The 23,050-nt window shown below is 40.0% G+C and overlaps 1 protein-coding gene across 1 annotated transcript in view; it reads right to left on the bottom strand.

The window, feature by feature from the left end:
• Window positions 1-667: 667 nt before the first annotated feature.
• TBCEL (tubulin folding cofactor E like) overlaps window positions 668-23,050 on the bottom strand; it is a 130,106-nt gene continuing 107,723 nt past the window's right edge. The window contains exon 9 of the mRNA XM_073602577.1: window positions 668-1,240. Coding sequence (XP_073458678.1) covers window positions 922-1,240 — 319 coding nt within the window. The 3' untranslated portion in view covers window positions 668-921. The remainder of the gene's footprint in view (window positions 1,241-23,050) is intronic.

The raw sequence follows: 23,050 nt of genomic DNA, 5'->3' as shown, positions 1-23,050 counted from the left end.
TATTTACCAGACGCAGCATTAGATTATATTTTTAAAAAATTGTAATATATTGTGTTTGCACTAAAACTCATTCAAATGTATTTTTCCTGAAAATTTGTGTTTGATAAACGGCTGAGCAACTATCATGCGACATAAAAACGGCCACCATTTTATTCTCCAGGGCCTCTGCTTTCAGAAAACATATGTTTGGGGGTGCTAAGTAATTTCCTAGCAAAAAAATACTGATTTTAATATGTATGTGAAAAATGTCAAAATTGCCCTGGTAGGGAATTAGTTAAATTATTGGATTGGTGTGCTAAATGTTTTTATGTGTTAGAAATGAACTATTTGACCTTTGATAATTTTTTATTTTGAATAAAGTTGTAATACTATAGCATTGGGTGTCATGAGGGTTTTTCCTGTTTGGTGTTATTGCTGTTAAATTCTCCTAGCTTCGCTAGTGCAGTTTTAATTGGTATAATCCATATTTAACAATCATTCAGATGTTAAGATTCTAATTTTAAGAAAGAATGTAAGCATGAAATGTGTTTTCGCTTAACTTATTATAAACCAGGCTGTACACAGGAAGTGGATCAGACAGGAGGAACCTGAGGTAGGTATTCACATCTGGGTTACAGAGGTAGGATTAATTTGATCTGCATTGCCCCCCTAGTAACTGTGCTCTAAATTAGTTTTGAGTGGTATTCTGATATAATTTTAATCCTTCATAAAATGTGGAATAAAGATACATTGTATGGATTATGCTTTCACAAACTCAAAGTGCTCTAGGAGTGCCTCCATCGGCCTTTGTTACCAGAGGAGTCCCCAGTGCATAGCGGTTTATACATATGTGGAATTTATGAACTTAAATAACATAAAGACACTTAAAATACAAAAATCTGTAGATACATATAAATATACACATTTGTGAGTTGTTAAAGGTCATTTGATTTTAGGTTCTACATAAAATTGGCATCCATCTCGAACACTATATGAATGTAAAGCTCGCTTGCTGAATTTCATCTCTTCAGGTCCAAATGGAGCTTCATGGTCCAGGTAATAGACTCGCATATTGTTTGTGGACAACTGTACTAAAGTTTTAAGTTGCTTCTTAAATTCAGCAACGGTTTGATCAAGGCGAACACTTATCGTTTGAACTTTTTCTTCATAGTGAATGTCAACACTGGCTTGGTTCTGTGGTCGGAGATCTACCTCTGCAAGTGGCTCCAACTTACCATACTTTGTAACCAATTCTTGATACCTAAGATAATATAAAAAAAAAGTTAACAAAGTTAAGTCAATCTCAAAAGGAAAAAAGCTGCTTGCTGCAACTGTTTACAAAGTATTAGCTGGAGTTTGACCTCAATTTGTTAGTGTAATTAAATCTGCTAGTACATCTAACACCCCCCCCCCAGACTGACAATGCTGCTGTCCAAAAGTGTCCTTGTGCTCCTTCATCTAGATTGGAGGCACGCCAAAGCTGGCCACAGACGGTTCAGCAGGGACCGGCCGGGATTCTAATCATATGGGCAGGCTGATTGTACCAAAGTTGATAGATCGATCACTTTGGGTACAACCAAACTGTTGTTTTTTTTTGTGCGGTAGTTGCCAGCAGCTATTGCCACTAGCAATAATCACTGTATGTTCTCCCAGCAGGGACAGAAGAACACAATAGCGCCACTGGAATCAAGGAATCAAGCAATTTTCGAAAATCGCACTATGGTCAGCTTAATACTGGTTTGTTACTGGCCAGAGCACCTAGATGGAAACAGAAAAGAAAACTGATGCAGCCACTACATCTAATGTTTGGTAAGCTAAAATACATTACATTTTTTGTTTTGGGTTTAATACTACTTTAAACTTGCTGCCCATAATATATGGGATACAACAGTGCCAACTGTGGTGAGGGTATCTTACACAATCTAGTCAATTTACTATTGATTTACAATTGGTTTGATTTTGAAGAGTGCAAGAACTGGTGCAGCTGTGTGTGACTGCCAATCAGCTTTTTTTTTTTAATCTTTATTTATCAAAATTTTCATATACAAAATTAGGTAAGAAGGCATCCTGAAGTCACAACAGGAGTAATAATACAAAATTAATTACAAAATAGTACTTCTTCTTCCTTACCCTATCCTCCCCTATAATTTAACCCTACCTTTTCTCTCTCCTATCTGTTTGCATCCCCTCCAACATTCCGTTGTTTGCCCCTTTATTTTCCTACTATATCTGCGGTCCTATATCACCTCACTAAGCATTTATAGTTCATTTCTATTGTTCTAATATTAACTAAGGATCCGTGTACCAGTTTCAACATTTTTCCTATCTCTTGATTCTCCCCCCTTTGACCAATTTCCCTCTCCCATTTTTTATATATACGTCGGGACTTCCAACTCCCTTCCCTCTATGAGTGGGCTATGAGTAAGCACTCGTTGTGAGTGTGAAATGCGTCAGCTGATCACTGTACACTTCTGCTATAGTGTTTTGTATATCTCCATGATCCAGCTTTTTTTTATCAATAAAGGCACTTATCATCAGACCGGTGTGCGGCTTCCAGATCTCTCCGCTCTTCTCTCCCTTCCCCCCACTAGTATTTTATACATCTGTGAGATGCCTCCCCGTACTGTTTCCGTGTCGCATAATCTCTCTAATGCTGTCAAATCCTCCCCTCCTCTCAGCGGGTGTGGCAGTGCCGTTACAAAACGTTTAAGCTGAAAATACCGCCATTCATTCATTACAAACCAATCTTTTTTCATTCTTATATCGTGCAGTGAGCAAATTTTCCCTCTTTGTGTTATATGTCGTAATTGTAAATTATTTTTTTTAATCCAATTTCCCCCTATCGAACTCTTACCCGATGTAAAATAATTATTCTCTTTTAGTGCCATTAGTGGTGAATTATATTCCCATTTATTCTGTTTATGCAGTGCATCCCATATCCTCATGACATTTTTAGTTAACTTAAGTGTATTTACTCCAAGTGCCCTGTGTTGTGGGGGTGTCCAAATATTTTTCCCTAAATTCGTATCCGCCATAGTGTCTTCTATTTTAACCCAACTTTTCTCACTCCTTACTTTAGTCCATTCCACCAAACATGTTAAAACCACCGCTTCATAGTACTTTTGAGATCTGGTACACTTAATCCGCCCTGGTCTTTCCCTCTCTGTAAAATTGAGAGGGAAATCCTGGGTTTTTTTATTCTGCCAAATTAGTTTCAATACTAGACTTTTAAGCACCCTGAAATACACTGGAGGTATATAAATGGGGAGCATTTGAAATTTATATAAAATTTTGGGTAAAATAATCATTTTTAGCGCATTAATCCAGCCGATCCAGGACAAGGGTCATGCTGCTATTCTCTCTACCTCTACTTTTATTTCATCCAATAAAGGTATATAGTTTGCCTGATATATCTTCCCCAAGGATGCTGTTTATCCCCAAGTATTTTATTCCCGACCTCCTCCAAGGAAACTGAAATTCCTGTTGGAGGCTAGATTCTTCTTTTGAGTTCATGTTTATATTTAAAATCTCTTATTTACTTGGGTTAATCTTGAAGTTAGATAGCTGTCCATATTCCTTTAAAACCTTTAACAAATTGGGTAACGAGATACGGGGATTAGAGATATAGAACAACACATCGTCCGCAAATGCAGCCAGCCTATGTGTCTCCTCTCCTATCTCCACCCCCCCTATGTCAACATTTCCCCTCACCGTTGCCAAGAGTGGATCCAGCACCAGCACGAACAACAGCGGAGACAGGGGGCAACCCTGTCTTGTACCGTTATACATCCTAAATGGGGCTGACAATGATCCATTTACCTTTATGGACACCGTAGGGCTATTATACAGCACTTGTATCCACTCTCTCATCCTTAGGCCTATCCCCATGTCCTCCAACACTCCCATCATGAACCCCCAGTCTACTCGGTCGAAAGCTTTTTCAGCGTCAATCGACAAGAATAGACTGGGGGTTCTCCCGTCTCGTATTTTCTGGAGCAGGAACAGGATGGACCAGTTCTGACATTAGATCTCTCATCCTTAATGCCAACACTTTTACAAACACCTTCGTATCAGTATTCAATAACGATATCGGCCTATAACTTGAGCATAATGTGCTTTCTTTACCTTCTTTCAAAATAGTAGTTATAGTGGCCATTGAAGCTTCTTTACTCAGTCCGCACCTCACTTCCAACCCATTAAAATATGAGCAGAGCCTTGGAGATAATATTTCCCTGAATTTTTTAAGGTACTCCATCGTGAAGCCGTCCGGCCCTGGGCTTTTACCCTTAGAGGACTCTTTTAAAACCTTATTTATCTCCTCTGTTGTAATTGGCCTCTCCAGTGTTAGTACGACTTCCTCATGTTCTAGGGATTTTTGCATTTTGAACGTAATTTTTTCTGGGCCTCCTGTTGTCCTTGTCCCCCCACTTGCCTGACCGAATATAGGTGCTCGTAGAAATCTTGGAACACACTCGCAATATCTTTTGTATTGTGTACCATTTCCCCACTTTTATTTTGTATTTTCTCAATAAAATTTATTGATCTTTTTTTCCTCAATATCCTTGCTAAGGTCATACTGTTTTTATTCCCCCACAGGTATCTATCCTTTGCTACTCTACTAAAGGTTCCCCTCATTTCCAGTTCCAAAAGGTCCTTTAACTCATCTCTTTTCAGTACCAGTTCATGCTGCAATTCCCTGTCGTGCATTTTGTTGTAGTTTTTTTTTTGGCCCTGTTCTAATTTAAATATTTCCTCAATTAGTTCCTCCCTCTTCCTACTCCTCTCCTCCTTTCTCCCATTGATATCAAGATCCCCCTGATATAGGCTTTGTGGGCACGAGGAATTCTCTGCGATCTCGTCTGTCTCATTAACAAGGAAAAATTGTTCTAACTCCCTTTTCAAAATCTCCTCCCCATGTTTATCTAGGAGATCTTTATTGAGCTTCCATGAAAATGTTTGCTTCTGTACTTCTGAGATTCAAATCATGGTCACAGGGGCATGGTCTGATAATGATGTTATTACATAACATTAATAACATAACATAATAACGCCAATCAGCTTCTAACTTCAGCTTGTTCAATTACGCTTTGAAAAAAAAAACCCCCAAAAAACAAACTGGAAGCTGACTGGTTTCTATGCAGAGCTACGCCAGATTTTGCAATCTCCATTTTTAATGAATTAGCTCCAATGAGTAGTGATGTACTTATTAAGAACTGCTTTCTGCCAAGTTACAACTGAGAAGTCCAGCCCCAGATCATTGTCCCATTTTGAGAATGACAGGTGATTTGGAGAAATGTATTCTATTTTGATAAAAAGTATACAACCAGGAAATACCTGCCTAAGTTGAGGGTAAAGTGTTATATAAATTCCAAACAGACATTTCAACCCCTATCCGCATTGTGAATAATTTTGATGAAAATAATGGAGTTGAAGAAGTTTATAAGCCTCTTTTTTTTGGTAAGTATAAAAGATATTATGTTGAGTAAATAGATACCAGGGTACACCCATAGAACAGAGGGCGCACTATGGTGCCTAAACATCTTCATAAGTGACAATTTAAAAGCCTTTACAGTTTATCAATTTAGAGTTACACAGGAGGTCTAGCGCTAGAATAAATGCTCTCCCTCTGACGTTAATAGCGATAATATCTCACATGGGTGGTTTGATCTCTGTTTATATATGCATGAGGGGCCTACGTTCATTTTTGCATTTGCATGTGAGCACATGGGCACTACATTTAAATGTATTTACGGTATTTACATGGCCAATTAAAAAAAAAATTGTATCAACTTTATTGTCGTCACAAGGGATGAACAACATTCCTTGTGATAGCATGGGCAGTGACTGAGAGATCTGGGGTTTATTAGACCCCAGATCTCTGCCCCCCAAAGCAGCCGATCAAACTGAGATCAGTTTGATCGGCTGATTTACCAGCCGGTAAACAAAAGACCAAAATTGGAAGTGACGAAATCCTCCTTTAGGTCAAGAAGGCCTGAAGTCCCGTGACAGGATGTAACTCGTAAAGGGGTTGAGTTTTATCCAGATTACATCATCATGATGTGAGTCTGTATACCAACATTTGGGATTACACATAGGCTAGTCTGCTGTTTGTTGGCTGATGCTTTTTGTAACATATCGCTGAATGGAGCTTTATTTGATAAGCACTTTCTTCATGTTCAGTTTGTGAGTGTTTTTAATTGACCTTTCTCAGAAACAAAAAGAATACTATCTGGGTCTTCTTTTTTATGTCTAGAGTTATAAACAGTTGTGCTCATAGTTTACATACCCTGGCAGAATTTATGATTTCTTGGCCATTTTTCTGAGAAAATGTATAACACAAAAACATTTCTTTCACTCATGGTTAGTGTTTGGCTAAGCCATGTATTATCAATCAACCATGTTTACTTTACTTACTAAATCATAATGGCAACAGAAACTACCCAAATGACCCTGATCAAAAGTTTACATACCCTGGTGATTTTGGCCTGATAACATGCACTCAAGTTGACACAAAGGGGTTTGACTGGCTATTAAAGGTAACCATCCTCACCTATGATCTGTTTGCCTGTAATTAGTGTGTGTGTATAAAAGGTCAATGAGTTTCTGGACTCCTGACAGACCCTTGCATCTTTCGTCCAGTGCTGCACTGACATTTCTGGATTTTGAGTCATGGGGAAAGCAAAATAATTGTCAAATGATCTGCGGGAAAAGGTAGTTGAACTGTATAAAACAGGAAAGAGAAAGAGATATAAAAAGATATCCAAGGAACTGAGAATGCCAATTAGCAGTGTTCAAACTCTAATCAAGAAGTGGAAAATGAGGGGTTCTGTTAAAATCAAACCACGGTCAGGTAGACCAACTAAAATTTCAGCCACAACTGCCAAATTGTTAGGGATGCAAAGAAAAATCTTCAGGTGAAATACAGGACTCTCTGAAAACATGTGGTGTGGCTGTTTCAAGATGCACAATAAGGAGGAACCTGAAGAAAGATGAGCTGCATGGTCGAGTCACCAGAAGAAAGCCATTACTACTCAAATGCCACAAAGTATCCCACTTACAATACGCCAAACAGCACAGAGACAAGCCTCAAACCTTCTGGCACAAAGTCATCTGGAGTGATGAGACCAAAATTTAGCTATTTGGCCACAACCATAAACACTAGATTTGGAGAGGACTCAACAAGGCCTATGATGAAAGGAATGTTGCAATGTCCAAAAACGTCCCATGAGCCATCATGGCTGATGAATGCAAATGTTCCTCCAGTATTTTTTGATAACAAACTGCATTCATCTTGCCATTAATTTTGACCAGATTTCCTGTGCCTTTGTAGCCCACACATCCCCAAAACCTCAGCGATCCACCTCCGTGTTTCTCAGTAGAAATGGTGTACCTTTCATTATAGACCTTGTTGACTCCTCTCCAAATGAAGTGTTTATGGTTGTGGCCAAAAAGCTAAACACTGCTGATTGGCATTCTCAATTCCTTGGATATCTTTTTATATCCCTTTCCTGTTTTATACAGTTCAACTACCTTTTACCGCAATTCTTTTGCTTTCCCCATGACCCAGAAACGTCAGTGCAGCACTGGATGAAAGATTAAAGGGTGTGTCAGAAGTCCAGAAACTCATTGATCTTTTATACAAGTAGCGCTGACAACTGTTGTTTCTAGCTCTATGTGTATTATTTAGTACAATAGTTGTGTTAGTGCCATCTTGTGGACAATTGATAAAGCACAATAAGTTTACGTCTCAGGATTAAGTGACATGGAAGTGATTCACTGTTTACTTCGGAACAGTAGCTATGACCCACCCACAATGCTCCTGGACAAAGTCAGAACTGAACTGCATTGTGGGAGGATATAAAAGGGTAAGCAGCGGTCATTTTAGGTCTCTTGGTCCTGGGACGCGTGGCCTGTCAGCAGGACTCTGTGGGTGTGTGTGTCCCACAGGGTTGCAGCCTACTTTGCGAAGGAGCGAAGCAGCTGCGGTATCCTGCCATTTGCATCGCAGTGAACTGGACAAGAGACGTGATTGTTCTGGAAGACCCGTGGGGAGATAACCAAGGACTCCCGGTCGTTTGTGAACGGAACAGTGTGATGGCGTGGTGGTGCCTCCATACGGAACTGAGAACTGCTGAACCGGAGACATCCACCTGCCTGGATCCCGTGTGGTGAGAGGGTTGATACCCAGAAGTTTAATTGAGTATTACACACACATCTTTAGAACTGTGCAGAGTGTTGCTGGGACTGATAGTCCCACGGAACAAGTTAAGTCTGAGAGTATTACATCCAAATAGACTTCAGCGTTCAAGAGCGGATGCTAGATGTTTTGTTTCTTCATATAAAGACACCTAGTCACTTATTTGGATTACAATTGTTTTAGTGTGCTATACTACACTGTGTAACGCCCAGTAGGAACCCTCTATACGGATTACAATTATAAAAGCTAGCGAAGACTGAAGACGTCTGGACTGCCTTTTTCATTGCAGGGCCCTGCATTTTAGTATAGTGACTTTAAAGTCTAGAGCAGGGGGAGCTCCCGGGTATAGATTCATACCAATATATATATATTTCTGGGATTGTTATTGATTGTCATATCATTTCTTATACTATCACACTACGTTGGTGTGATAGTATATTTATTGAAATAACTCTTTATATAAATATATTACTTATTCAAAGAAAGAAGTTACTTTTGGTCATTATTGGAGTTTGTGTGCAGTGTTGTCATTTCTCCTACAGGTGGAGCTACCAGCACCCAGGTAGAGGTAACTTTAAGTGTAAGTGTATATTGTGGGTTAAAGTTAATGCTCATATTGTTTTAACACTGCACTACAGTTGTGTCAAGGGGAGTGAACAATTTAAGAAGGGTGTAGAGCAAAGAGGACAGGCCCGCTTAAACCAGCAGCTCCACCGTGAGTATTGCTACATACACACACACTAATTACAAGCAAACAGATCACAGGTGAGGATGGTTACCTTTAATAGCCATTCAAACCCCTTTGTGTCAACTTGTGTGCATGTTATCAGTCCAAAATCACCAGGGTATGTAAACTTTTGATCAGGGTCATTTGGCTAGTTTCTGTTTTCATTATGATTTAAAAAGAGTAAACACAGTTGAATGATAATAAATGGCTTCAGCCAAACACAAACCATGAGTGAAAAAAGTTTTTGTGTTATCGTTCATATTCTCTGAAAAATGGCCAAATCATAAATTCTTCCAGGGTATGTAAGCTTTTGAGCATAACTGTACTGGTTGAAAGTTTGGCTGGATTCATATAGGTGTTCGGCAAGAGCGGAGACTAATGCGTCATGTTAACCCTTACATGGGTAACAAACTCTCTTGATCGCTTTTCTTTTTCAGAGGTCATAGCATGGAGGTGACCAGATTAATATTGTCACCAGGTGGATTGTTGCATTTACAAGGAGTAATTTTCTTTTTTTCTTAGGAAGAGCAATGGATTTTTTATATGAGACTGGATTTCATCACTGATGAACTTTTGGATTTATTTATTATATGCTGTTATAGCACATTACGATATTTGCTAATTAGAGAAAGGCTGACATTGCTGACCTTTTTGAAAATATTATAATAATAATATTAATAATAATATTTCAGGTTTCAAATCTGTAACAATCATGCACGGTCAGAAATGCTAACCTCAATAATTCTCACCATTGGATTCCTTAAGGCTGGTATCACATTTGTGCATTGTAGTAACACACAGTAAGATGCACACTTTACCATACTTTGCATATTGATCACACTGGATATGTTGGATACATACAAACATAGATGTGCTAAATGGGTACTTTCAGGGTTATTCAATAAAAGGTGCAATCAACAATTTACAGCAACCAATTTGATTTTAGTTTACTGGATTAGGATGTATTAAGATGTTTTTAAAATTCTGGGGGGATTTAGGTCCCTGTTCTTTGTACATCATTGCTTCATACTCTTATTTACTAAGCTACCTGGCTGGTTCAGCAGGAAACAGAATTAGAGAAAGGGGTATTTAAATGAAAAGTTTGACAGCTCATCTAAGACCATGCAATATTTCCAGAGATGCTCCACGGCTAAAGATTGTATGGATAAAAATGATATTTTCAGGGTAACTGCCTATGTCTTTGCATAGGGAGCGTGAAATACCCAGCTTTAACAAGCTGCATACATGAGATTCATGCAAAGGAACTTTTTTGGATACTAGCATGCTGTGTTGAAGTTAGTAAGGAAAAATTATAATTGCAAGCACATTGTAGAGTTTGCAAGTAGGGATAGAGTTCTCTAGGTACCCTGTGCTGCTAAGCAAGGGAAAAAGAAATGGGTATTTTCAGAGACACTATAGTGCTGAATTGGGGTTAGAGGCGAAATGTGGTAATTGCGGGGACACTGCAGAGTTTGAGAGGAGACAGCTCCCTAGGTACTGTGTGCTGCTGAGCAATAATTGAGGAAAAGAGAGGCATTTCCTGAGGCAAGGAGATGCAGAAAGAAAAAAAATATAAATTTCTTGAAATATTTTTAAAGTTGCAGCTTAAATGCACTTTTCTTGTCACTAATTTCCCAGTCTATTAAGCTATATTATATTCATGAAGGTAAATTGAAATTTCATGGGAAGTAAGTGAGCAACAAGCAAGTCAGAAACATGATGATTCACAGGAAAGAATGACCCAGTCACTTGTAACATGAGATGCAGGCAGTTTGGAATAGCATACTGGCGCTATGAACTGGAAAGACTCAACCATTAATCGCTGCACAAGACCTATCAGTGTCTCTCTTTCACATTGCACAGATGGAGAGCTATGGACAAAGGATTCATTGACAGTAGAGAGGTTGGTCTCTTAGCCGAGTCTTGAAGTTTTAAGGTTTTTGCTGCTTATAAGTGATAACCATCTAATGAATCGATGATGGAATAATTCTGAATCTTCATTACAGTATGTCATTTTTAAAGCTGAATACAATGATTTTGAAAAGAGATAGGTGTCTTCCTCCTCCCTGATATTTTTTGTCTCTAAAAGCAATTTAAAATTCTTTCACTTGCTTTCATTCACTCTGAACCTCCCATGTCCAATTAAATCTTTTGGGCTTGAATTTTTACTACTTTTTTCTTCCTCTGGAGTTGTCTTCTACATTATTACAAGAAACTTTTATGTGTTTTCTACTCCAACTGTTCTGAATGGTATTCTAATGAGAGGCCATTTAATTCTTCTGCAAAGCTTTATATTGTTTTTGTCTTGTTTATTTGAACAGCCATAGCAAAATTTTGTGAAATCATGTAAAAGATAATATTTTCAGATCTAGAATCATGTTTACATCCTCTGTTCAGCAGACACCACAAGGTATGGTGATTGAGTATGTTAATATAACTTTTCCATTTACCTTGCAGTAAAGGCAACCAAGCATTTCATAGCAAGGTAAACTGTAGCTGGCCATACATTATACAATTTTCTTGATCAATTTCCTTCAGATTTACCTTCAACTATGTAGAGCAAGGTCTGCCTGATTGCATATAAATTGAAAACGTTTAGGTTTGACCTCATATTATATCATAGAAGACTTATGTTCAAAACTATACATGAAAATCCCAGCAATATAACTCAGTTCAACCCTTTAACTACCACTGATGAGCCCAATTTCACAATCAGAGTTAATTCAAGCCATCAATGAATTAATGCAGCTTTGGGATGAGGGTGATGCAATTTGAAGAGGCATCCTCTCCTCCCAACACTCAGACGGCCCTGATGGGAAAACCTTTTTCCTTCTCCTATATCTTTTAAACCCAAATCTAAAAATTTCCCAATCTTGGGCAATAACCCCAATATTTGGGCATTTGTCCAGAAAACTACTAAAGAAATAGAAAATACAGTATGGTCTAAAACTGGCCAAGACAATCTCTCCTTAATGCATAGGAAAGCCCTTGTATACCTGCAGAAGAATGTTGATATAGTAATTAAACCAACTGAAAAAGGCGGTAACCTAGTAATCATGAACCGTGAAAACTATGAACAGATGTGCATGATCATTCTCCTTAATAGAGAGTGGTATAGGCCCATCTCTAAAACAGTAATTCATAACTACTGCATGGAATATAGGAATATTATCCATAAAGCCTTTTTAGATAACATCATAGACAAACAGACATGGAATTACCTCAATATTAAGGATCCAAAAATACCCACCTTCTATGCTCTACCGAAGGTGCATACATTCTTAACCAACCCTCCAGGTCGTCCAAATATTTCTGGTTGTGGGAGTCTGGCAGACAATGCAAGTAGCCTAGTCGACAGCTACTTGCACCCTCATGTTAAATCCCTTTTCTCTTATTTACAGGATACAATTGACCTTTTGAAAGTCATTGAAGGGATACATATCCCTAACAATGCATGGCTTGTAACTATAGATGTAGAGAGCCTTTATAACACTATCCCACATGAGTTTGGCCTGAAAGTCATAGCTGACTAGCTACGTGAGCGTGGTCACTTGGCTGCCAAGTATAACGATTTTGTGCTGAACTTGTTGAAATTCATACTGAATAGAAATGTATTTACTTGCAGGGGCAGGGGGTTGTGATGGGGACACAATGTGCCCCATTGCAACCTGTACCTGGGGGGGTGGGAAAGAGTTATTTGCAGGAGAGGACATTACTTTTTTCTTGATTGTATTGTCACCTGGCATTGTTATATTGACGATGTCTTAATTATCTTGTCAGGCACGCAACAAGAATTGATTCAAGTTATGGAGACTTAGGCCGAAATACATATAATCTAACATTCACAAGGTATTGTAATAAACAAACCATTACCTTCGTGGATGTCTGGATCGTTGTTGGGGCTGATGGCTGCCTGGGCAATAAGCTGTTCAGGAAGCCATCGACAGGCAACACGATCCTGCAAGCCTCCAGTTTCCATCCCCAATCTTTGGTTAAAAGTATCCCTCACAGTCAGTATCTCCGTCTCAAGAGAAACTGCAGTAATCCTAAAGATTTTGAAGTTGAAGCCAAACAGTTATACTTACGTTTATATGATAGAGGCTACAGCAATAGTAGCCTAAAAAAAGCCTACAATAGGGCTAATGTAAATACACGTAGTTCTTTGATCTATAAATCTAAAAATACACAAGATCTACAGCCGGTGAGAATCATTACCACATACTCTAAACAGCATCAACAACAAGTAAGACACAATTACTAAATATTGGCCACTTCTTCTAGCTGATCCTACTATTTGTAAATATATTGACAAGCAATCATCTATCACTTACAAGCGTTCTAAATCTTTGAAGGATCATTTGGTCCAAAGCCATTATATGGCCCAAACCAAAATGACATCATCTGCTTCGGGTACCTTATCGTGCTGAAAGTGTGAATATTGCCCATACATGTAAAATAGTTCTGAAGTAATGCTTCCTAACAACCGTAGTCATATAATTAAACTGAGTGAACTGCCAAACACCTGGTATTGTTTACTTAATGCAATGTGTATGTAGTTTTTATGTTGGAAAGACCAAACGACCCTTCTTTTAAAGGGTGAGGGATCATGTTTCCCTCATTAAAAACGTTGCATGGAAACCCCAATCAGCCGACATGTAGGCTTATTTCATAAATTTCGATCTAAAGTGGAGTTCCACCCATATAAAAGTCAGCAGCTTCAAAAAGTGTAGCTACTGACTTTTAATAATCGGACTCTTACCTGTCCCACGGTCCAGCGATGTGGGCGAATGAAGCCCTGCTCCTTTCCCCCTCTTCTCAGCGCTGGCATTGTGACTGTGGGCGCCTGGCTGTGGCTTCACAGCCAGGCACGCGCTGATTGGACGGGCAATCTTCTGCTCGTCCTGTGACGTGTCTCAGAAGATTGCATGGAGGGAGGGTGGAGAGGTGAACTTCCTTCCTGCTTCGTGGAGCCCCTTGAGGAAATGGGAGCTGGATGCCCCTAAAAAGAGGGTAACCACTCCCCCCCAAAAAATTACATGTCAAATGTGGCATGTCAGGGGGTCACCTGCACTTAAAGCGGAAGTTCCATTTTTGGGTGGAACTCCACTTTAAGAGCGATAAAATTCATGGCACTTGAGCATATTCCACCTGATTTCCGAGGGGGAAACCATGACCAAATATTATTACAACTAGAGTCTCGTTGGATACATATGCTCATGCTCATGCATGTGTTTGCAACTTTGGCCAACCAATAGCAAACAGTTCGTTCCTTTATCAGTACTGTGTTGTCTTGTTTTATTATATGCTAAACTGGGTGTGCACATTTGCCTCCCTTATCTGTGTCATATATATATATGAAGTGCTTTTCCACCAAGCTTGAGCATTGGGTGACTGCACGGATGCCCGGGGTATTTTCCGGGTGTAGCTGCCACCTTATGCCTTCCTCTGTTGTGGACCTATTCTTTGGTTCCATTCCCACTAGTTCCACCCACTCCTCTCCCAGCGCGATCAATATAATCTCTGATTGCCCTGCGTTATGCTCTCCCCCTTGAGATACAATCCTCCCACTACTTGGTGGTGTCCATCCCACTCCGTGGATCTTAGAGCACTAGGACCTCACGGCTTTGAGGAGATTGAGGACTGCCGGAGACACGCAGGGGCACATGCAGCCCACAGGATCTGTTGCAGGTTGGTATTTTTTTCTTTGTTCGTTTGGTGAACTAGATTGATAATCAATCTATATGATCACTCCCTGTGCCATGAGTTGATATTGATTGATTTATTGCTTAGTATTTTAGCAAAGTGTATTTCCTTTTTGTTTCTACCCTCAGTTTAACATCTTAAAGTGGATGTAAACCCACTCTCATCATTTCTAAATTACTTCCATAGTGCTTATCTATAAGGATATACATGCCTCCTACATGTATCCTTATCTGTCAAATATCTCCCCATCTCCCATTTAGCTGTTTGGAGCCCTGCAATACTCTGGATTCTGTGGGCGGGTCTGTTGTCCAGGGCTTGGTGGGTGGAGTTGTGATGTCAGTAGACTCCCCGCCTACCTCTACACTCCTATTGGCCAGGCATCGATATTTCTTACACTGAACTTCTGCTGGTCTCGTGGATTATGCCCCATGAACACTAACATTCAGTCAAAACCCAGGAAAGTCACCACATGACTTCAGCATGCCCATGAGGTGTGGAACAGCCAATCCTGGGAGAAGTGGAGAAGAAAGGAGTGGGGATATCAAGTACACAGAATGCCTCTCTTACACTTGTGCATGAGATAAGGAAATGACTGGTCACTCACAGCAGGGGGGAAGAAACAAGACACCTATTTCTCTGTGTGTCCATTTTTATCTTACTAAAAAAAAAATTAAGAGGATTACTCAGAGCTGGATTAACTCTTTGTGACAAGACTGGGCACAGATGAAATGACATCCTCTGCTGTAACAGATATGAGTCTAAATTAAAAAAATGTTTTGGGGGTTTACATTTACTTTAACCAACCTGCTCCGTGGTCCCTGCCCCTGCTGTCATTCACTTACACAGCTTAACCTAAGTAAGTGTGTTTACCTTTTTGAAAAGAGAAGTGTTAGTTTGCACACAAACACTAATATTATTTACTGGTGTTGGTTTTGTTTATATTTTTTAGTCTAGTCCATGTCTGCCTCCTGTGGCCACCTGCAGGCTTTGCAATGGATTTAGCACTTCACCATCCACTGAATAAATTTGTGACTATTGCTTTTAGTGTTATTTTAGGAATACAGGTTAAGCATATTGGATGGCTAACATGTAGCATATAAGTTCAATTAATTGCAAATGTTTTGTGTATATATCTATATCTAAAATGTATTATGTAATAAATTATGATATCCTATTTGTATATTTTTGTTCATTAGAAGGCTGAGACCCCAAGCGGATTGCATGCCCTGAAGAAACCCAATACATAGGGTGAAACATGTCGGGATTCAACCATATGCCTCTCTAAACAGTTCATGGACCACATTTATGGGTTTAAGCCAATGTCTTTTTAACCACGTATGGACCGCCCACCGTTGTTTTACGTCACTACTTTGAAGAGGAATACTGTTGTTATGGTAGCAGCTAGCTACCATAACCCCGGTATCCTCTTCTTCAGCAGGTGGTCCACTTCAAGATAAAAGTGGTCTCTGTGACCTATTTTTTTTAAAGAACAGTGTAAAAAATCAAAAATAAAAGGAAAAATAAAGTTCGCGTGAAGAAGCGAACACATATGCGAGCAGCGCCCGCATATGCAAACTGTGTTCAAACCACACATGTGAGGTATCGCCGCAATCATTAGAGCGAGAGCAATAATTCTAGCAAAGATTGAACAAAAAGGTCCGGAATGGCCGCACTCCAATGAAAACGATTTATTTATTGTTATAATAAATCCATACAGCAGGGATAAAACCACTAACGCGTTTCACACCGGCAGGTGCTTATTCATAGCTAAGTTTTAAAATGATGACAAAGACATATATAGATTGATATATATCTATATATATATGCAAGCAGGCAAAACTGTAAATTGGTGTAATTTCGGCATCGTGTACGCCCACTACAGGTGACACAATGCTCTCAGTTGATGTAAAGGTGAGTCAGCTGGGTTTCTCTCTCACATAATCACAGGCAAACATTCCAAACCCATAAAAAATATATATGAATAAAGACCAAAAATGTGACGGTGATGCATGCTTAACCCAATTAAACCACCTGAACAGGTGGAAAATATCCCACTCAAGAAAGTCTTCTAAAAACAAAAAAAATTGTTTAAAAAAAACTTTCCATAAACATATGTGTGCATATATGTATATGTACTTTGATAAAAATGCCTGTAGAGTTTCCCGGAGAAACACCTGAGCATGCCTGGCATTTGAATTCTCATGTAAACATATAAATACCTTATTTATTGGCGTATAACATGCACTTTTTCCCCCTTAAAATAGGGGGAAAAACGTGTGTGCGTGTTAAACGCCGATATAGGCTGCCACAGAGGGGAAGGAGGGTCTCCTGTGTACTCAGCTCTGCTTGCAGTCACACTCAGTCCCGCCCTCTGGACGGCTCCTAGCATTGACGTCCCGGCATTGGACCGGCGTTATGTCCATCATAGGATCTGGGCCAAGGTGCGGGACTTGGCGTGATGCCGAGCCGAGTACACAGGAGATCCGGCTCTGTCTATTTTGGCAAGGCTGCAGATGGACACTGATAAGGCTGAAGTGAGGAGAAATGCTGTAGATGGGCACTGCTAGGCTGGCTGTTCTTTGCATTTCTTGTCTTCTCACCCCCCCTCCCTCAGCCCTGTGATGTCTCTAATACTTTCCTCAAGTAGAGAGGCATATGTTCTTGCTTGCAGCAAAATGTCACTCAATAAATCACACCTATCTGAGCTATGTGCGCATACAGAGCCACAGCTTCTACAAGTAGGATCAGAAGGACAAAATACAGGATACATGCTGGTAATTATATCCCAACTAATACCAAATTCAGACAATAATGGCTCTCTATGCTACAGATGGGCACTAATCAGGCTGCAGTGAGGAGCAATGCTGCAGATGGGCATTAATCAGGCTGCACTGAGGAGCAAGGCTGCAGATGGGCACTGATTAGGCTGCAGATGGGCACCGATTTAGACTGCAGTGAGGAGCAAGGCTGCAGATGGGCACAGATCAGGCTGCATTGATGCTCACTGACAATTATTTTGCTTCAAAGTGGTTTATTTAAATATAAAGTTTTTATTTCCTGAAACTTCCCTCATAAATTGGGGTGCGTGTTATATGCCGATAAATACGGTATTTAATAAAAAGCAATAATTCTAGCCCTAGACCTCCTCTGTAACTCAAAACATGCAACCTGTAGAATTTTTTAAAAGTCGCCTATGGAGATTTTTAAGGGTAAGAGTTTGTCGCCATTCCATGAGTGGGGGCAACTTTGAAGCGTGACATGTTGGGTATAAATTTACTCAGCATAACATTATCTTTCACAATATAAAAAAAAATTGGGCTAACTTTACTGTTGTCTTATTTTTTAATTCAAAAAGTTAATGTTTTCCAAAAAAAAGTGCACTTATAAGACCGCTGCACAAATACGGTGTGCCAAAAAGTATTGCAACAACCGCCATTTTGTTCTCTAGGGTGTTAGAAAAAAAATCTATAATAAGTGGGGGTTCTAAGTAATTTTCTAGCAAAAAAAAAAAAAAAAACATTTTTTTTTTTTAAATATATGTTTTTATTAATTTTCAAAAAAACAGAAACAGAAAAAAAACAAAAATGAATAATTGCAGCAATTAAAGAAACTATATAAATAGAAAACAAAACACACAAAAAACAAACAAAAAAAAAAAAACACAAAAAAAAACAAAAACAAACAACCCCACATACATACATACATTGGTCATACCTGGTTCCTATGCCAGTTTAATTTTAGAGAAAGGTGTCATCCCGTGTTACATATGTACACCTAGAGCCCAATAACTAATGGAGAGATTGCAAAGAGTCATATTCCTCTAGGAGGCTATAGAGGGGTCCATGAGCCATTTGGACCAAACCTGTTTATATTTGAGGAGACAACCCCTATTTATATATGTTTCTTTGTATAATGGTAAGCTATTATTAATGAGTTGTTTCCACAAAGTCAGCGATGGGGGGGTGGTTTTCTTCCAGCTGAGAGCTATGGCTTTAGGAGCATAGAACAAAAGCAGCCCCACCAAAGTGCGCCCTGCTGTCGTAGTAATAAATTGCTCTGTCAGACCTAGAATACATATTGGCATTGATCGTTGCAGTGGGATATATGTTATTTTGAATATAAAAGCTAGTATTTTTTCCCAATACCTTACGATAGCTGGACAAGTCCAAAATATATGGGTAAAGTCTCCAGGAATCTCCCCTCATCGCCAACAACCAGGAGCAGAGTCTGAATTAATTTTATTTAATATATGGGGGGTGTAATATGCCCTGTGGACTATCTTAAACTGAATAAGTCTGTCTCTCAAGGAGACGAGAGAGTTGAAGGGAGAGTCCCATATATTATCCCAATCATCCTCATTAAGTTCAGGGATATCCTTAGACCATTTTGATCTTAATTTCTCTAAATCAGGGAGAGAGGCAGTTGTTAAGTGAAGATACAATTTAGATGCGGCAATCTTTGTGCAATCCAACCTAAGAAGCTTCTCTAAGGCAGATTGGACTAGTTGTAGAGGAGAGCCAGAGAATTGACAGCTGAAGGTATGGGAGAGTTGAAGGAAACAAAAAGAATACGACTGAGGGATATTGAAATCAGAGATTAATTGGGAAAAAGAAATCAAAGATTTATCCAAAATGATCTGTGTCACTGTTTTTATCTTAGAATTAGTCCAAGCATAGGGGTCGGGTAGTGAATAGAAATGCTCCAGAGTGGGATTTAACCAGAGGGGAGCATTAGGTGATATTGCCTGTAGGGGATATTGTTCAATTTTGAGGCCCTCTCCCCATACACGTAGCGTGGTAAGCATAGATGGTGTCAATGAATATGGAGCACAAGGGCCCGAAAGATCAAAAATTTCAGCACCTCTAGGGATCCCAGCACTGCTGCATCTACCTGAGTAGCGGAATTTGAGGTATCTGGGTTAAGCCACCAGGCCGTAGTTACTAGCTGAGAAGCCAAGTAATATTTATGGAAATCTGGACATGCCAGGCCACCTTGGGAGGTCGTGCGTACCAATGTTGCCCAGCTATACCTAGGGGGCTTTGATCTCCATATGAATGTTGAGAAAATACGATGTAGCCTTGCAAAGAAAGATTTAGGGATCCACTGGGGAGAGTGTCAAAATAAATATGTGAATTTAGGTAATACATTCATTTTTATTAAATGTATGCGTCCTAACAATGAAAGGGGTAATGACTCCCATGCCTTCAACCGTTGTTGAGTCTCCTGGATCACAGGTGCTAAATTTAGGGATATATAGTTTGAAACCTGTCTGGAAACCACCACCCCTAGATATTTAAAATTCTCCACCCATCTTAGGGGGGTAACCATATCAGCAGTAGCACGAGCTGCAAAGTCTATAGGAAATAGAAGTGAATTTTCCCAGTTTACTTTAAGTCCTGTGACTGCAGAGAAAGAATTGAGGACCTGTAGGGCCCCCCTAAGTGATGGTCCTGCGTCATTAAGAAAGAGGAGTAGGTCGTCCGCATACAAGGCGACCCTTTCCTCCAGCCAGCCAACACGCAATCCCTTAACATGAAGGGAAGTACGGAGAGCCTCCGCCAGCGGTTCCATCGCTATGGCGAAAAGGGCTGGAGAGAGGGGGCAGCCCTGTCGAGTACCCCTTGACAGAGAAAAAGACTGTGATAAGCTACCTTCCAACTTGATAGCTGAGGTGGGGTTTTGAGAAATTATCTATATCCATTTAATAAAGATCAGGTCGAACCCCATCCTTCTAAGGACCTCCCAAAGAAAAGGCCATTCGATAGTATCAAAGGCCTTTTCAATATCTAAGGAGGCCACCACCCTAGTACCTTCATTCAAATGCTTTGCATGTATATTAGTAAACAAACGTCTCAAATTTACTTCGGTTGACCTGTTGGCCATGAAGCCAGTTTGATCAATATCTACAACAGATGGTAATAGTGGCTGTAGGCTGATGGTAAGTAATTTAATCAAAATTTTTAAATCTGTATTAAGTAGGGCAATTGGCCTATAGGAGGCACACAATGAGGGTTTTATGAATTAGTATAACATGGGCATGGCTCATAGAAGTTGGAAGGGCTCCATCTGTCAGGCATTGAGAATAAAGTTGTGCTAGCTTGGGAGCTAATACACGTAAAAGCCAGTAAATTAGAATATTTTGAAAAACTTGATTTATTTCAGTAATTGCATTCAAAAGGTGTAACTTGTACATTATATTTATTCATTGCACACAGACTGATGCATTCAAATGTTTATTTCATTTAATTTTGATGATTTGAAGTGGCAACAAATGAAAATCCAAAATTCCGTGTGTCACAAAATTAGAATATTGTGTAAGGGTTAAATTTTGAAGACACCTGGTGCCACAAACTAATCAGCTGATTAACTCAAAACACCTGCAAAGGGCTTTAAATGGTCTCTCAGTCCAGTTCTGAAGCCTACACAAACATGGGGAAGACTTCAGATTTGACAGCTGTCCAAAAGGCGACCATCGACACATTGCACAAGGAGGGAAAGACACAAAAGGTTATTGCTGAAGAGGCTGGCTGTTCTCAGAGCTCTGTGTCCAAACACATTAATAGAGAGGCAAAGGGAAGGAAAAACTGTGGTCAGAAAAAGTGTACAAGCGATAGGGATCACCGCGCCCTAGTCAAGATTGTGAAAAAAAACCCATTCAAAAATGTGGGGGAGATTCACAAGGAGTGGACAGCTGCTGGAGTCAGTGCTTCAAGATCCACCACCAAGAGACGCTTGAAAGACATGGGTTTCAACTGCCGCATACCTCGTGTCAAGCCACTGTTGACCAAGAAACAGCGCGAAAACCGTCTCACCTGGGCTAAGGAAAAAAAGAGCTGGACTGCTGCTGAGTGGTCCAAAGTCATGTTTTCTGACGAAAGCAAATTTTGCATTTCCTTTGGAAATCGAGGTCCCAGAGTCTGGAGGAAGACAGGAGAGGCACAGGATCCACGTTGCCTGAAGTCTAGTGTAAAGTTTCCACCATCAGTGATGGTTTGGGGTGCCATGTCATCTGCTGGTGTCGGTCCACTCTGTTTCCTGAGATCCAGGGTCAACGCAGCCGTCTACCAGCAAGTTTTAGAGCACTTCATGCTTCCTGCTGCTGACCTGCTCTATGGAGATGGAGATTTCAGGTTCCAACAGGACTTGGCGCCTGCACACAGCGCAAAATCTACCCGTGCCTGGTTTACGGACCATGGTATTTCTGTTCTAAATTGGCCAGCCAACTCCCCTGACCTTAGCCCCATAGAAAATCTGTGGGGTATTGTGAAAAGGAAGATGCAGAATGCCAGACCCAACAACGCAGAAGAGTTGAAGGCCACTATCAGAGCAACCTGGGCTCTCATAACACCTGAGCAGTGCCAGAAACTCATCGACTCCATGCCACGCCGCATTAATGCAGTAATTGAGGCAAAAGGAGCTCCAACCAAGTATTGAGTATTGTACATGCTCATATTTTTCATTTTCATACTTTTCAGTTGGCCAACATTTCTAAAAAATCCCTTTTTTGTATTAGCCTTAAGTAATATTCTAATTTGGGACACACGGAATTTTGGATTTTCATTTGTTGCCACTTCAAATCATCAAAATTAAATGAAATAAACATTTGAATGCATCAGTCTGTGTGCAATGAATAAATATAATGTACAAGTTACACCTTTTGAATGCAATTACTGAAATAAATCAAGTTTTTCAAAATATTCTAATTTACTGGCTTTTACCTGTATATTCCCATGTCTTATAAAACTCTATGGGGAGGCCATCCGGACCCGGAGAATTCCCCCACGGAAATGATTCGATTGCTCTCAGTACCTCCTCCGGGGTTATTGGCCCCACCAGAGATTCTCTTTCTTTATCTGAAAGCCAGCCTAATGCCAATGGGTCTAGCCAGGATGCCAAATCCTTGGGCTGAAAGTCAGCAGGCAACACAGAGGTATAAAGAGAACTATAATATATCTGGTAATAAAGAAATTGATGCACCTGAGGCAGACACCACATTGGGAATCACTGTTGGAGGATAATCCGGCTGTGCCAACATCGCTAGAAGACGACCATTACGGTCCCCCTGTTCAAAGAACATTTGTTTATTCCGATGTAGATCTAATCTGGTGATCTCAGTGAGATGGAGATGTAGCTTACGTTTTGCAGCATTCAGGAGGTCAAAATGGATATTAGTAGGGTCAGTAGTATAAATATCAGACTGACGTTGCACAGCTTGCTGTAGCGCTGTTGCAACGGCTGCCTGTTCCCTGTGAATCCCAGCAATAGAGGAGATATATTGTCCCCTGGAAAAGGCCTTGAAGGCATCCCATATCATTGCAACAGAGGAGGATCCCTCATTAAACTCCCAATATTCCACCAATCGTGGTGAGATATTGGTCGTCAGGTCTACATGAGAAAGCCAGTGGGTCCCCAAGCGCAATAGCGCTGCAGTTCTATAGGATGGG

The sequence above is a fragment of the Aquarana catesbeiana genome, linkage group LG10 (assembly GCF_042186555.1).
Source record: "Aquarana catesbeiana isolate 2022-GZ linkage group LG10, ASM4218655v1, whole genome shotgun sequence".
NCBI classification, from domain to species: domain Eukaryota; kingdom Metazoa; phylum Chordata; class Amphibia; order Anura; family Ranidae; genus Aquarana; species Aquarana catesbeiana.
This window is presented reverse-complemented; position numbering and strand designations above follow the sequence as displayed.